Raw genomic sequence first — 17,343 nt, forward strand, 5'->3', positions numbered from 1 at the left:
GGCAGCGAGAAATAAGAGATAGTCCAAACTATGTAGATATTAGGGGATCCCTTTAATTTTTTCCTCAGTTGGTATAGTGATATAAATGCTGTAATCAACAATTCATTTAAAAACCTAATGATCATAAGTGGACGTCGTTAATTTGTCCCTACTTGAATAAAATCATTGTTGTACACATCTTTTTTGTTACATTTAAACTATGCCCATTTGGTGTCAGAAACAACCACTGTAATTAATAAACAAATTATTTTTGTGTGCAGAAAAGTGCATTGCAGACAATTTACAATATGGAGTTTGGAGCTCGCACAGGTTACTTGTACGAAACATATAATATGGCTCAAATATTTGAGTTATATGAGGTAAAACTAATGGAATGGTGCGTAGAAGAATCCTTAAAAATCTTGCTAACTTTAGTAAACTTGCTAATCACACACAAAACATGCAGAGAATGTCGCAAGCCTGAACTATGGTACACCTCGACTAGCAGAATCAATGATTGGTTTCCAAGACATGAAAAACACATTACCATGAATTCTGAACACGCTTTACGTAAAAGAATTTGACATATCCCGGTTACCGTTGAGACGCACAAAAAATAATTTTCTTGCAGATACCTTCTGTCTGCTTGTAGTGCATATAGATGTTTTCAAACTTCTGTTTCATTGATTCTATTATACATCTTGTAGGTGACTTTTACTTGCTTGCATTGTATAATACCTTATATGTAATTTAGTAAATTTTTCACGGCTCTCTTTCTTTATTTGTTTCTCTATTGAGTAGAAAACCTTTTACGAATACGTTCTGCAAATGACTTCCATTGCTGGTTAGATTCTGCTTATTTATTGTACGCCTGTTTGCCAAAAGCTGCACTGTACAGCTTTTTCCACGCCCCTTGCCTTGTAGGTTATGTGATATAAATTAAATCAAATGAAATACGCTTAGACATTGGAAACACATAAGCGCACGAAGCAAGTTCTCTGCCGCAATGCGCTGGACACACGTTTTCCGCGCTTGTGACGGTGGCGCGCCGCCACGCGACCGGTAACGCGATGTGCCGGTGTGCTATTTTTACTTCTCTGACAGTTCCCTCTCCATCCTCGTCGTCCTCGTTTGAGGGCACCGTTTACTCCTATTTCTCTGACAATGGCTGCGGCGCTGGGTCACGTGGTATAGTAAAATGATTGAGGCGTTCAGTTGGAGGTACAAATGTCGACGGTTCGAATCCCAATAAGAAGCAGGACTAGCAGATGCATGCCAGCTAGGACGTACAGGGGTATGACACACCCGCAACCTTTGCACACGGAATTGTTGTGTCAAACGTTTGATACAAAAGAGAAACCGGACGAAAAATGAAGGTCCGTTAGTGATGCTGTGAGCAAATGACGCATCATAGCTGTCGAAGTTCCGAACAATTATCTATAGAATGGCTATATAATAGCCAGAGAACGCTCGTGAGGATAATGCTTTAATGTTTCATTCATTTTGCTTAGCCCTATTACATGAATGTTGCCCTCAATTCTTTCTGCGAACTGCGGTTTTTTACACCTGATATTTGTAATTTGAATAATTTTGTATTTATTATTTGCACCACTTGAGTGCACTATAATTCATTGACTCTCTTCTGCCGCAAATTGCTTTTATACCTTTAGGTTTGCGGTGTTATTCAATGTCCCCCCACCTAAAACGCGGCGTTTATTCAATCGCCTATTGTAATTGCTATACAAGACCTGCAGAGGCCTGTTTGCTCTGCTTTACCTTTTTCTGTACTTGCCGCACTCTTCTGGGCGTCCGTACGTATTGTTTGTCCGGATATAAACACCATTGGCACAGGGCTCTATAAAACGCGAAGGGACATGGCTATCGTGTACAGCACAGCGGAAATTATACGAGTTGAAGTGAAGTAGTAGTCTTCAGTCAGCAGCCACTGCGGGATACACGCCCTTAACAGCACCCTGCTGCTAAAAAAGAAAACGTGGCATGAAATCTAGGTCCTCTTCCCTCCACACACATACACCCAGAGCACCGACGTAGTGGAATACGCCCTGGTTAATAAAATATTCATTACAATGTGTTGCACGCTTCTATTGAAAGAGCGAAGTATATAATCATATCTAACACAAGCGAACCTGTCGGACAGTTGCTCGTGGCTATTTGCTCCTCTAGCCATATGATCTTTTTAAAGATACCGCAGACACAAAGTACAAAGATGTTTTTGTCAAAGCAGCTGTTTAGGGGAGCCAAGGTTTTACTAATTTGTTATTAGGCATCTCGAAGTGGGGATATTTGACCGCTTTTATGTCAGTGATTGGGTTCATGAACTGTGTCTACTTGGACTTTGTATTTACTTGTCGCACAATTAAATGTTTATTTGCTTGACTTTCAAATCAGTACAAAGTTTTGGCCAATTTGATGATGTGTTACCTAGCTCCAACTTGACAAAGCATAGATGGCTGTAATGACACAAAACAACGCAGTACGTGTCATGTATATTTAGTCTTGTCTACGCTCTTGGGCTCTAGTTATGAAAATTCGGGAGAGAAATTGTGGAAACGTCGATTTTTCGGCTTCTCTTACCAGAAAACTCACAACAAGCAGTACATTCGCAAACGTTTGGGAGCATCAAATATACAATTTTTTTTAAATATTGCCACCTACACTGGTTCGTAACAGTGTGCTGCACTGAAATCTGTCATTGTCGTCATGTATCCTTATGCGTTTAACTTGTTAGCTAGTTAGTCGAGCATTATCTGGTTTACTAATCCCCAAGAGGAGATAAGTAATGACCACAGTTGGCAGAAGAGGTTCTAGTAGAACAAGGTTCACTGCCCAGAACTTTGAACGTAGTCAGTTTCTTCGCAGACGAAAATTCAAGCACATTCCATTATCACAGCACGTTCATTGCTTTCCGCAGACCCAAATTTATTGACGGAACATGAGACAGAGCTACTGGTACGCGTTCTGTGGACGAAGATCAAGGCCGACCCCAGGACCCACCAGAAAGCCATCAGTTTCGTATGCTCTGTCATCTGGGTAAGGAGCCATGGATGCCGAGCGCTTGTGACTAATCTTACTCATTTAACACGAGAACGCCGACAGTTCTGTACTTGCTGTTATCCGCAGGGACAGTTTTCTTCGTCAAAACAAAAACACATATCTCATAAGAGGACTCTTTGACTTAGAGTGAATGCAGCCACTTTGTGTAGGGGTTGATGTAGCTGCACTGGAAATTCACGATTATTAAACGAAGCGCACAGCATCTGTTCTACGCGCATTAGTGTATGTAAGACACGCGGAAGGGCTTTAACAAGGTGCACATTCGTCCGATGCTTTGGATAAACGAACAGTGCAAAATCGTTTACTAAAAATAATCACGCTTATTTGTATTTCCAATGGATATATTTAGTTGAATCGCCGAATTCATATTGGCAGTGAGAAACAACGTAGCGGAGGGTTGCAGAATAATTTGTTCGAATTCTTGTTCGTTAGCATGTCCCGCACTAGACGCAGGCTTTGCCATTAGGCTCCACCTGGACCTCACCGCCGTGAGAGGCGGCGTCTGTTTTTGATGCACGACAGATGTGTGCAAAGAACGAAAGTATAAGGAAACCGATCGCTTTTTAATATCGTAAGGTTTCAAGAAAACTGCGTTCTAGTAGAAAGGCGACAACAAATTATTTCGTACAAAAATAAAATCATGCTAGTAAATACATAGCTGGCTTAGTGTTATTCAAGTAAATATGTGTTGGAGAATCAGAGACTGATAAAGAAGGAGTCTCATTGCATCAACAGAAAAGCAGTCACAAACCGATGCTATAATCTAAAGTTTTTCCTGGCCATTGAACATAAGCAACATTTGAGATTTAATTTAGCAGACCAATTAAGAAGTGCCAATGTTTTCCCCGAAAGCTTTCGCATATTTTACTCCACTTAACGTCATTCGGAATAGATGGAGATTACGACCTGAATCGGCAGCGTGAGAGCGTGTGGAAATTTAACACGCCGGATGATCGGCTGCATAGGTAGCTCTGAGGATACTTATTCGCTTCCCAAATATAATTCTCCGGTTTCAGTCCACTCCACTGAGGCGGCGGCATCTTTTTCCCCGGGTTCGCAAACGCTTCACACAAGACTCGTGGTTGTGTTGGGCAATTTAAGCTGTGGTTTTATCCTACCAGAGGGCAAAACATTCAAACTTATGCCAAGTTCGTCACTACCTTTCCCGTGACGGAAGGAAAGGATTTGAGCTCGCTAGAAAATTCAGCTGATATTGTTCGGGAGATCATTTGGACGGGATAGGAATGAAGCATGTTTTTCAGATCACGAGGCCGCCTCACGGCTCACCGTACACTAAATGTACCACAGCCCTAATGAAAACAAAAAGCGCACTTTTTAAATAATACATGCAAATTTACAGCTTAAATTGTAGGGATAAAAATTTGCGCTTTTACTACAAGTTCCTTATCAAAACCTGAATATATAAAAACATCAACTTAGATCAAGAGAACGTGTTAATCCACTCGTAGAGAAAGAGAACCGCCATTAATGTCTTTAGCTTTAATTTTCAGATCATTCATTAGCAAGCTTAGCCCATGAGTCGCATATCGAATCTATAATATGGGTAAGTCGTTTGCAACTGTACCACAGCCTGCTTTTATGTCCTTGGTTAACATCCCCACCTTATCGCTTCAGGTCGCATCAGTCAATTTGCGCATTTCGTCAGCTAGATTAATCCCTGTGTGACAAAGGTTTCATCATTTGGCTGATGAGTAAAAAAACTGACAAGGTTTTGACCGAGTTATACCGAGCAGGACGTTTGAAAGCATTTGCGCACTGGTGGAAGGTGATGGAGATGACGGCGCGTAGATGACAGCTCGAGCTATGTTACAGTTGTAGTGGCGGCATAATCGACAGAAGGGATAGCTAGGCCGTTCCCAGCTCACTTCCCAACGCAAATTCTTAGATCCAATTACATTTCATCCGGTGGGTAACTTATAGCAGTGCGCACTTCAGAGAAAGTGTTTTTAGTGAGATCGAGCAGCACTTTCGTTGCGGAGTTTTCATAATGGCGCTAGAATGACTACAGGTGTCCTTCGAACTAATAATGACTTTGGTACAGCCAGGATAAATTCACGAATGCCTCGTCACGAGCAATAAATCACTCATTCTACCAAAATAACCAGATATGAAAATGTAATGTCTCTGAATGATGTTTCAATGCTGTTTATTTCGAGTCGAGCAAAACTCCAGTTTCAGAAGTTGTCCAGTAGCTTGAACTAATCCAACGCCAGTTTGTATTTGCAACTATGGTGTTACAATTTGGAGCTCTGGAGCTCCTTTGATTTTTCTTTTTAATCGTTAGTGGTGTTCTCTGCTAAGTACCGCCTCGTTTTAGTTTATGAATGTGCGGCAAAACAACCCGGATGCTTGGCCTTTGTTTTCCTGGCGCAAATGTTGTTGTTTTAAAGCCCGGTTGTCTTACACAACATATGCCTTGTCAGAAGCGTCGCATAAGAAAGCCGGTGCGCAATGTCGGAGTATTAGAATAGCATTCAATATTTCCCACAAGTGGCCATATTAACAGAGGAAGAGCCTCGAAACGTTCAACCGCGGGAGGACTTTACACGAATAATTGATTTCATAAACTGTAATTGCTCCATTTGTTGTTCTTTTAAAGCACAATGAATAAAAAACTAAGTTCATGTAAGGTGAAGTTTTTCCATAGCCGTTATTGTGTTCCCCTTAGTGTGTATAATAATTGTACAGCATTCCTGAAGAGAAACTACAAAACAGGCAGGGTCTTGCCACAGTTGGCGTGAATTTAGAATAGTAAGTTTCGCTCTGAATGCAGTTGTGGTATTGTGTCTTGTGCCTCGCGCGGCAGTAGACTCAGCCATTCCTCTTTAACTTAAGGTGTAAGGTCCAATATCGAATCTGTCGCTTCAACGTTACGTGCCTACCGCACACGTTTTCACAGGAAGAAAGTGTGAGAGACACTGCCTAATCAGGTGATGCTTTAGCGGCTCTGCAGTGGGGCGCTGAAAACGGTTTGACCCAGCCGGGCAGCCATGTTTCGATGAAGGCGGGCCGCAAGTAGCGTTTGCGCTATCGGATCTCAGTGCAAGTTAGTAACCCCATGTAATTAAATCCTCTGTACGATGTCCGTCATAGCCTGAGATATATTAGGGCGAAAGGCTTTATTGGCTCATACAGTCGTCCGTTTGCGAGAAGCGTCACCCTTCTACGCGAAGTTCCACAGAGAACGGGACGTAATGATCTGGTGAAGTCATCGACCATGATCGGACGTGAACTTAAAATAAACAAATCGTGTCTCCACCGAGAAAACTGCGTCATGCCCTGGTTAGTTAGACTGCCTGATTCGAAGATGCGTTAAGAAGGCGCTAGGACTGCCCATGGGTACCTCGAGCGAACGACTGCTCGAACTCGGAGTGCATAACACGTGGGCAGAATTGGCGTAGGCAGTGCGAGTCTCCCAATTAGAGAGACTAAGCACGACCGAGCAGGGTAATCCTTGCAAAAGTAAGCCTCAACCCAGACAGAGGAGTTAAAAAAAAAGTCACAATTAATAGTGAAATCAGGAATGCCTTGGTAGTCCCCACCTTCCCTAGGAATATGCATCCAGAATTTAATGTCAAAAGAAGGGCCAAACGAGCTGAAGCTCTAGAGCGACGGTTCAAGAACATGGGAGCAAAGGAAGTAGTCTATGTTGATGCGGCAAGTGGCAGAACAGGTGCGGCGGTAGCTTCGGTAGTCGATGGCCGAGGGGCACCGGTATCCGCGGCAGCCATCAGAGGCCGCAGCATAGAGACTGCGGAGGAGGTAGCGATAGCGCTAGCTTGCGTAGAAACAGAAGCCAAGTTCATAATTAGCGACAGCAAAACTGCCATTCAAAATTTTGGGAAGGGGAGGATATCGCCGGAGGCGGCCAAAATCCTCACCCAAAGAACGATAAATAGGAAAATTCAGTTAATTTGGACACCCGCTCACGCTGCCGTCCCTGGTAACGAGGCGGCTCACGAGTTAGCCCGAGCTCTCTACTTCCGGGTAGCCGTGGAGCCCCCGAACACTGGGCATACGACGAGCGTCTGCAAAATTACGGGGAAATCATCGACCATTAAAAATTGGGACGTAGACTGGTACCCCCGCGAGATGTTAGACTAAATAAAAGAGAAGCTGTCGCGCGGAGGCGGCTACAAACTAATACGTTCATCAACCCGGTCTGGGCGTTTCACGCGCAACCAGACTTTGGGGACAATGATCGTCGCCAGGCTCTTGCATATCCGAAGCTGATCCCACCGGGCATCTTATCCATGCGTCCTTTCATTTGGCGCTTACTCAAACGCCGCAGCACAAACAGAAGCAGATGTCTAGGATTAGGCGTTATTACAGAAGGCATCAGCGGCGTATCAAATGAATTTAAATGGAAGAAAAGCGCAGTATTTGTCACAAATTTACGCGGACACATGTATCGCCATGTAAAAAAACCGATTTATTTATAGGAAGGGAAAGGCGCGGTAACTGTCTACTTTGTTTTCTGTGGACACCGCAACCGCGCCGTAAGGGAAGGGAAGAAGGAAGGAATGAAAGTGGAAAGAGAAAGAGGAGCCGTAGTGGAGGGCTACGGAGTAATTTCGACCACCTGGGGATCTTTAATGTAAAGGAAGGGAGGAATATGAGAGGAAAGAAGAGAGGAAGATAGAGGTGCTGTTGTAGAGTTCTACGATCCACCACACTATAACGTCTTTCACGTCATCGCACTTCAGTGATCCAAAGTGCCCTGTAGTGTTTTTTTGTGCTGTAAAACCTCATCAGAATGTAAAAATCGGGAATGACAATTACTCTCTGCTTTTACCTTGAGCCACAGCATGTCGAGCATAAAAAAAAGCAATAAACCTAAACAGAAAACAATCACAAAAGTGAAACTGTCGCATGAGAAAAATGTTATTTGTTTTTCTTTCTGAATATGAGGATAGTAGCACTATATACGAATTTTCAGTGAATTCTTTTTTTCTGCCTTCACATCCCTAGCTAGTGCGCGATTCACTCGGCTGATGGGATAGTCAGTCGTAGCTAACAAAAAATAAATAGAAAAATTAAAATTAAGAAAAGAAAAACAGTGAATAGTGAATACCAAATTTAACAATATGTCGTCGCGGCTTCACTGGAAGAAATTAGGAGTTTGTGCATCTATAATTTTTAAGACATGGAGTACTAGGCTTGGTTTGGTTTGTGGGGTTTAACGTCCCAAAGCGGCTCAGGCTATGAGAGACGCCGTAGTGAAGGACGCCGGAAAATTTAACCACCTGGGGTTCTTTAACGTTCACTGACATCGCACAGCACACGGGCGCCTTGCTTTTCGCCTCCATCGAAAAGCGTATTAGTACGTTGAGCAGAATATGCTAGGACATATGTAGTCGAGGGTTCGATGACACACAGTATAGTCAGAAGTCATGGCTTAAGTTCACTGGTCACTGAAAGATGATCAGTACGATGTACAAAAAGGAAAAGTTACAACGAACGCAGTCGCCGAGCGTATGCAGGCGACTGGCCACGAAATTAACTGGGGCGAAGGCGATATAGTTTCAATGGCAAAGATTGTATCAGCCCTCGAAAATCTCGAATCACTAATCACCGAGAATAATCTAAACGCAATAAAGAAGAATGATGCCGCATTACGCCCTATCTATGCGAAATATCTGGGATCGATGCTAACCGCTACAGAAAGTCGGGGACGTTCAGGCGGTTGCTCATGGTGAACAAGGAAGCCAAAGCGCTCCAGAGACGTCATTTGTGTTGAGCGAGGTCAGTGACTAGAAACCTCTTTAAGCCATGGTAGGATAGAAGCATGTTTGATACCCCCCAGTGTCAATGGTCTACATTTATTGCACCGTCAAAACCGGGTTTTATTTGCGTGCGTTTCGATGCATCGATCGTTGATAGCTAGCCGACTTATTAGCGAGTTTTGGTTTTGGATTGGCGATGAACCATTATATTGTCACGTAGCCGTTTAGGCCCGTAACCAGAAGGTTGGGTTTTAATGGGGGGTTGATCTAGCAGGCACAGGAGAGCAGGTCCAGAGCGCCGAGAGATAGCTGCCAACTTCAGCCTCTTCTAATCGAACGCCACGGGGCCACTTGTTTAAGTCCGCGCACGAGACTCTCGATGAGCAGCCGCCCAGCGGCTGCTGTTGCACACGCTACAGTATGGTGGCGTCCGAATTCGTTACCACATAGTGACGAGGTTCCTGGTGATAACGAAGAACTCAAGCAGCATCTGTGATGAATTCACAAAAAAAATTATTTTGATTGGTCGCTTGTGTGAGGCGATTGCTTAAAATACAGCACCGTCAGTGTGTTTATAGACTCCTGTTTATACCCAGAAGTTCGCTTCTGGTCAACCCTGCTATATACCCTACCACGATTGCCATTTGATATGCAGACACTATTAAATAGTAGTTTTTTCTCGATGACAAAAAGTGCTCTTTTACATTTTCTTTAATTTTGAGCCTTTTCTTTCACAGAAAGAGAGAGAAGGATGGTTTCTGGCTTACCTGTGGCGTGAGTTCCAGGACCTTGAGAGAGCTCTTTACCAGTGCACCACCATCGGATGCGAACGAAGGGTATCACGCATTGAGGAACATTGCCTTGTCTTCATTGCCAAATGTCTCGTAGCGATGACCACAAGGGGCATGACCCCCGAGATAGAGTTCCTGCGGTTTCCACAGGCAGTCGCGGTGCTTTTGTGCAGCTGCTGCTTGAGGATGCTGCCCTCATCGGGAGCAGACCGCTACGCCATGGTTAGTGCGTGCAGAAGAGTTTTGCGGTCACGAGTATTAATCTTCAAATCAGCGAGAGATAACGAAAGATGGCGTAGTATTACAACAACATATCTGCCAAACTTTTCTTTTTGGTCACGTTGGTTGAGTGTCAATATGTCCGGGACAACTCTGCTGTCCAAAGCAGCTCATCACATCTTGGTGGCAATTTGACTGGAAAAGTTTCTGAGAACTTACGCAGGACGAATGCTACATATTGTATGTTTATGCTTATCCACTTTTAAAACATCTCACCTTTAAAGGGAGGAAATAAACCTCATCTTTCTACGTGGGTTGCATGGAGCAGACAGTAGTGCCACAGTACTAATACAGGGCAGAACTAAACCTAAATGGTGGCAAAAAAAAATAAAAGCAAAAAGACAGTACACAAATACAAAAAATAAGCACTGGTTAAGAATGACAATCATCAGCAAAATTAACTATTTAGTTTTATCTATTCTTTTTTCATATAAATACTGAAAGCGATTTGGCGAGGTTTATTGCCAGAGGCGTCCGGGCTCCTGAGGTTTATCCTTTATATGAAAATTTCACACCATCGGTCCGGTAGTTCAATAGGAATTATGCAGTAAAAATAAAAAGGAAGCACTCCTCTATTGCTTCTCAGTTAGGGGAAAAATTGATGCCGACATTTCTCTCTAGCTTTTAATAATAAATATGCGTAATGCTTGCTGCAGACACTGGAGTCATAGTCCTAACTAAAGCAATGAAACCGGATGTTGATAGTAATTACAGAAAAATTTACAGCTATCTAAAGCTCTACTGAGGTCTTGATTTTGAGAAGTGGATAACATTTTAACTTCTTCAAAAATAGATGCAAATGTTAGGTGTTTGCCCGATACAAATTATTAAGCCCATTTTCGCTGCAAACGTCTAGACGATGAAAATAATCTCAGGGTTTCGGATCACATTAGGGATAAATGTTTGCTTTCTTATGCGATAATCAGGGCTCAGCTTCCGGTAGCGGCTGAAAAACAGCTGTTTGTTCCATCCCTTCCTGATTGAACAGTCCGGGCCACTGAAATATACAAGCTGATAACCACAGTATCCGAATTTTATCACTTGTTATATATTCTCCTTGAGTCCATTTCTTAACCTTACACAACGATCCCAAATTAGTATGATTCGAGCGCTGACGCTTGCGCAGTATCCTCTTCCACTGTGGGAACAGGCTTTAGGAACCTCGACGAAGAAAAAATTCTTAGCTGACTACATTACTACAAAGAAATAAAAGCAATGTTTTTCTTGTTTCCTTTGGACACCTACTGCTTGTCGAAAACTTATCTACGCACTACATGCCATAAACTTTTCTGCGAGAAATGAGTTCTTGAGCGCTGGATGGTTGAACGCTGGTTGCTGATCGCTGGTTGTTGTTTTCCCCTTTCGTGTTTTTTTTTCGTTTCATGCGATTTTGAATTCATGTGATCCTTAACATTTTCTTCCTTCTCTGCATTTTGTTCTTCCATGGTCGCTAAATAATGCTATCTGTATGCTGTGGTAGGCTTTGCATCAAACATGTAGAATAAAAATGTATTCTGGTTTCGTGCTTTATTATTCCGACCAGTAACATAGGCACTCCCAACATAAGTAGTGACTCGTAATATCTTATCGCGTACTCTTCTTTGCAGGTCGAGTGTGTTTTTAAGACACTGCTTGCAGCGGGAAAGAGCATACAACACGCGGCTGCATTTATGCTGAGGAGGGTGGAAACGCGCCTGAGACAGAGGTTCGTTCATGAACGAGACCTTCCTCCAGATGAGCTCAAGATGTTGCAGGAGCTTATCACACTTCAGGAGCGTGGCTGGCCTTCCAATTGCGCGGACGAGCAGTCGTAGCACGGTGTCACCAGCGGTGAAAAGAACTAGCTGCATAATAAAAATCATTATTTTCCTGTCGATTCCATTGGTGCTGTCTCCGCGCTAATTGAGTGTGCCTGGTTCCCGCTGGGTTTCTCACACTTTATATAGAGGATATCAGACACAGAGCTCATATAAGACTGTGGGGGCCTCTGCAAGCCAAAACTGAGTCACGCCTCTGCGACAGATGCCTGCGCGAATGCCGGTGCGTAATCTTTAACCCAGCACCGAACGTCACGACTGTAAGGGTGCGTGATGCAGGGCTCGGAACTGCTGCTGCGAGCGTAGGTGTGAGCAAAGTATCAAGCGAGGAGCACGTGACTCGACGTCGATCCGAGCATACAGTACATGAGGCTGTAACGACACATTCTTTAGTCATGACGTGGCCCACTACATGGCATTGACCTTGTCACCAAGTTCTCTGCGGTAGTGAGCATGCTTTCACGCTCATAAGGACAGCAAAAATAGCACATGTTATTGACCTGGTATCCTTTAATAATGGTGTAGCGTGGATGGTAGGAATATGAGCATTTAAAAGGTTTCAAAGGCGTGTCTTGGAACTCGATAACAGGAACCACCGTATCCATTTACGTACTTGTAAAACTGAGGTCTCCTCTTTGGCAGGCTTAACTATAAGCCTAACGTCGAAGGTAAGATATTTAACTTTATCATTTTCTTTTATATTCTTTTTGAACATTATATTTGTCACACATTACACTCAACCTACACAAAGTGCAGTCAGCTATCATGCACGGTTTAAAAAAGACGTGTGTAATTGCACGGGCCATGAAGAAAATGAGCACAGCACGAATGATAGAAGCGGCGCCCAAGTGGTGCTTTGTCACCGGCTTCAAAGTAATCGATGACAGATCGGCTCATTACATTTTGTTGAAAATCCGACAAGTGTAGAAATAGTAATGCAGGTTGAGATGCTGCGGAGGAAGACCCGCATCGGTGGAGCCCTGGGACATATAGGTGCAGCAGGGGTAGGAGGAAACAAATTCCTAAGATCTCGTAATGAGAGCAGTTGTAATCGTGAACTATCGACACGAATTTCGTGTAGTTGTGCTCTGGAGTGAAACTAGTAAACCAATCGCTCTCCGCAAGAGGCTTATATCTTTCATTGGGCTCAATAGCTCGATTTAAGCACCTATGAAGGTAACGGCACTAAATTGGTAAGAAGCGTGCGACTCAGGCTATCAGATACGCCGTAGTTCACGGCTTCGCAAATTTCGATTGCCTATGGTTCTTTAATATGCATTGACATCGTAACACACAAGGCCGCTTTGATCTTCGCCTCAATCGAAAAGCTGTTAACGCGGTCGGGGATCAATTCCTCATCCATGGGAACAGCAGTAGAGGACACTAACAACAGCACTACCACGGTAGGATGTGCCTACGAATGATCAAGTACGATGTTCATGTTTACTGAAATTATCAAGGTCATAATCAAGATTGTATTGCATTACCCACACCCGGATGAACGTCGAAATGCCTCATTGCAGTCTAGACATCACATCCCTTTTATCGTTTTTTTGTTCTCGTACATCCAGTGCTTCGCCCAAGCAGCAGTGTCCCCCTACTGTTTAGAGCGTTTCCCATGTCCTATTCCTCAATGATTGGGAGCAGCACTAAATGCACACGATGGAGAAACTTTCAAATTGTGTTAACGCTTGTTTTAGCGGCAGGACATACACCGATTGAAGCAATATATTATTTAACGCAATTCAACTTTTGCTTGCTGCACTCAAACGAGAAGTTACAATGAATAACACGATCTGTCGGGCTAGTTGGTAACGATTGTGGCAACATTGGTAACGAGTTACAATGATGCCACAATCGTTATAGGCTGCCGACGTCACAAATTCAGTCTGATCTGCAATGTTGCTGCTTTAAAATATTAATGCATTCGCTAATCTGAATGAAGCTAAAACACTAAATTTAATGTGGTGAATGCTTGCTCTTTGCCGAGGCAGTGAATGTGACTCAGCAACAGAGCCAGTAGCCCATTCATTTCATTTCCTTCTTCCTACAGTCGCAACAACAACACAACCAGCATTGCACTGAACGCATCAAAGTTCAATGGCGTTCAATAATTCGTTTCTGCCACTCGCGGAATCCCGAATTATAATGAACGTTTCATAATCCGGAGCGTGAAGCCAGTTTTGAGCGAGCTGGCTAACCTAAGTCGTTTTTGAAACTTTGTGAAGCCTTACTTTTTGCTTGAGCTATTTGTGTTATTATTCTTGGACTTTGCCGCACTGTAATTCTAATTTTAAGAGATGATAAAGAAAACAGGGGCGTGGTGCAGTTGGTAAAGCGCTCGGCTGGGGATGCAAGGGATGGAGGTTCGATTCCTGGAGGAGGCAAGGTTTGTTTCGTTTCTCTATCTCCTTCAAACGCGCGGCAGCCTCTGCCGACAGCTCCTGCTGACAACGAGGAGGCATTAGCGGCTTTCGCCTTAATATAATACAACGGTAGATGCTCCTAGGAGCACCATTATGCATTCTTGATGGCTATTAGAGAAAAATCTGGAATCTACTTTGTGCTTTGCCAGGTGTACAGCGTAGTTAGCTTCACCGCGTCTTCTTCCGCTAGACCGCACTAACTCGTTGAAAGCACAGTTCTCGAATTAAGAATTGACATCAGCTAATGTAAGCCATGTTTCTTAATATAATAAAATGTTGCAGCGAGCTATTAACGATTAAAATTAGTCACGAAAGATATCATGTTTGTTTTATATATTCGAGTGATAAGGAGGAAAACGTCTGATTCCTTGTGTGCATCATCAGATAACTTACTAAAACCGGAAGAGTCACGATCATCACATACATTGTGCTCAAACATATTTAATGTTCTGTTATCTGGATTTCGATCACTGGTTACCTGAAATATTAGGCTCCTTCGGCAGCCATTTCGTTTAGATCATCTTTGCAAGTGATCTTGAGGACAGTCGACTGCGCGTCTATCCTTGCGAAGACCTTGTCACCATTTGTCTATACAAATTTCCACTGTACTTCCCGTTTCTTTGCTTTCGCTGCAATCAGCAGCTGTTTTGCATGTCTACTCAGATGTTCACAAACGTATATGTCATCTGATTTACGATAGCCTAGCTCTTTAGCATTCTAACATTTCTTACTTTGCAGAATAAGGCATTCCTCTTGGACCTTCCTCCCTTCCCTTACGGCGCGGTTGAGGTGTCCACACTAAACAAGTGAGGCAATTACCGCGCCTTTCCCTTCCTGTAAATTAATCAATCAATCTTGGACCTATGAACAAACCGAACCATTATGTTCGGGTCTTTGTGTGTAAAAGTTGGAGCCCTGTGACAGAGGTTGATACCAACCTCTCTTACACCTCAGTTGAGCAGCTTACAATTTTTTAACCACAGTAATCGGTTCACCAATATCTGCCAGAAATCATTAGGAATACTACCTTTCTTTGTCGTATTTGTAAATTTTGAGCTTTATTCGTGCAGTGGGTAGCCTCTGTTGTTTTCAGTAGGATTCGGGAATGGAATCGTTCTAGCAAGAGAGGGCTACCTACCTGGAAAATTATGATATTGTTTATGGTGAACCCCAGCTAATCCTACTAGCGATTATTTCTAATCTGCTCAACTCACAAGAATGAAACAAAATCCTAGGGATGCAAAACGCTTTCAGAACTTTCTTTTAACCGGTCGTACCCAGTATTTTTGGAGCACTCTAAGAGCTGTTTTAAATTCAGCTTCAAGTTTTCTGAATTATGAGGAATGCGAACCTTGTTAATGGAATGTAATTTTTATTTCTCCGCAAGCAAATTTGGTGGCTAGATTAAAATGAAGCCGGAATATAACCCGTGGATTGTGTAAGGCTAATTATTGTTAGGTTTATAATTTCACAAAAAACGAAATTGATTTACAAAAGTAATCTTTTTCTGCCATTGTTTCTTGCACCCCCTGCATGACCCGTGTCTAGCCGAGAAGGCTAAGAGCCCAGATGGTTTGCGTGTATGTCTAAACTTCTGTGAATGAACTGACTTTATTGATTGAAGTTTGTGTCCCTCATATTAAATAAAGTGTAAAAGTGCCAAGGCAGATGTTGGAGTATGGAGCGTCTCAGAATATCTGCCTAAACCTTTTATTTTGCATCCAAACTTCTGTAATCTTTGCAACATTACGCCCCAATATTTCTTGTAAAAAAACACTGCGAAGACATTCAGGGGGCCTTGTGATCATTAATAAAAAAAAGAGAAAAAATAAAATTCGCGAAAGATTTCGCAATCATAGTTCTTTCGTAATTCAGTATTCTGGTGGCTTGCGTCTCAGCTATTTCTTGTTTTTCAGCGAGTTTTACAATTACATTATCTAGGAAATTATCTAGTACATAGATTTCATATTTTATTAGTAAGAAACGTTCAGAACAGTCAGCAATTGAAGAAAAACGAAAACATAATTTTGACTATAAATGTCTGGTCACCCTTTCTTTCGGGGTAATACAAAACATCTTGCTTCTTATTTTTCGTCAATTGTAATAGTTCAAGGATACACTACAGGGTACCCAAAGGGTTTCACCCAGAAGGAAACCTTTTTAGGAGAATAAATTAAGAGGAATTAAGGAATCTTCCTTTCACTGTGGTCAACAAAAATTAAGAAAAAAGTATATTTGTAAACATGTCACTTCTACCCAGCCTTCGAATAATGAATGTTTAAATATTTAGAAAATGCTCTAATCCCTATTAAAAACATAACATTAGTATGGAATATGTAGAGGCGCTGCACAATAAACACTCAAACTCGATGTCGAAATCAGATGCTAGCATGCAATGAAATGTAGGAAAAAGGCACCGCACATAAGGTCCACCCATTTCTAATTCGGCCCGTTTATCAACAGAAGGTGCTTTCGACGCTTTTACAAGTGAGATATTGTAGCTCTTCTTTAGTTTTGCGCAGCATAAACTGTGCTGATTGTAGGGTATGATTTGTTGGCGCATGCCTTGCTGCAGGGTAGGAACCAGAACCGATTAAGGTATACTGCCACATAAAATATGGCTTAGGGCCACGAAAATGGCATGGTTGGAAAGGAGGTGCTTTTTGTCAAATGCTTTGTTGAAGATTTATCGCATCATCTGAATACGAAGGGTGGCTCGTGAAAAATTGTTTCACGGTCTTGTTGTTTGTTCGGTTCGCCTACTAGTTCTTCTCCCCTCCGGTGGTATGTTATGGCCTGCAGCCCACTGGCAGGGGGGGGGGGGGGGGGGCTAAATGCATATATAGCATTTCACTTTAGGAAAACAGCTCCTCTTGACTACAACTGTTAACGTCCAGACGCTAAGGGGCGGTATGCCACAGCGTATGATGACAACTGTCGCGGACGTGTCGCTGTTTTGTTTACGCCAATCAAAATTTTATTATTGTTTCAAGAATATGCCTGTCCAACGTTCTAATATGGAAAAACGGAAACATAATTATTATGTGAAGCAGTAGCGCACTGCGACCTGAGTGTCACGTACAGGAGGCCGATAACAGACAGCTGAATCAGCGCAACTGCGTTTAAGAATGTGCAGCTGAAAACAGGCTGGGAATAAAACAAAACTGAGGATGTCGTGGCTTTTTCACACGGTTTAAATACCAGGAAGCTAACTAGAAATTAACATTCA

The 17,343-nt window shown here is 42.7% G+C and overlaps 1 protein-coding gene across 1 annotated transcript in view; it reads left to right on the forward strand.

Moving 5' to 3' along the window:
- Positions 1 to 11,747, forward strand: part of LOC146182793 (uncharacterized) — a 35,365-nt gene extending 23,618 nt beyond the window's left edge. The window contains exons 5-7 of the mRNA XM_084608266.1: positions 2,912 to 3,030; positions 9,539 to 9,814; positions 11,479 to 11,747. Of these exons, the coding sequence (XP_084464392.1) occupies positions 2,912 to 3,030; positions 9,539 to 9,814; positions 11,479 to 11,685 (602 nt within the window). The 3' untranslated portion in view covers positions 11,686 to 11,747. The remainder of the gene's footprint in view (positions 1 to 2,911; positions 3,031 to 9,538; positions 9,815 to 11,478) is intronic.
- Positions 11,748 to 17,343: the final 5,596 nt, after the last annotated feature.

The sequence above is a fragment of the Amblyomma maculatum genome, chromosome 7, assembly GCF_055883805.1.
Source record: "Amblyomma maculatum isolate TAMU_Amacu chromosome 7, ASM5588380v1, whole genome shotgun sequence".
In the NCBI taxonomy this organism is placed as follows: Eukaryota; Metazoa; Arthropoda; class Arachnida; order Ixodida; family Ixodidae; genus Amblyomma; species Amblyomma maculatum.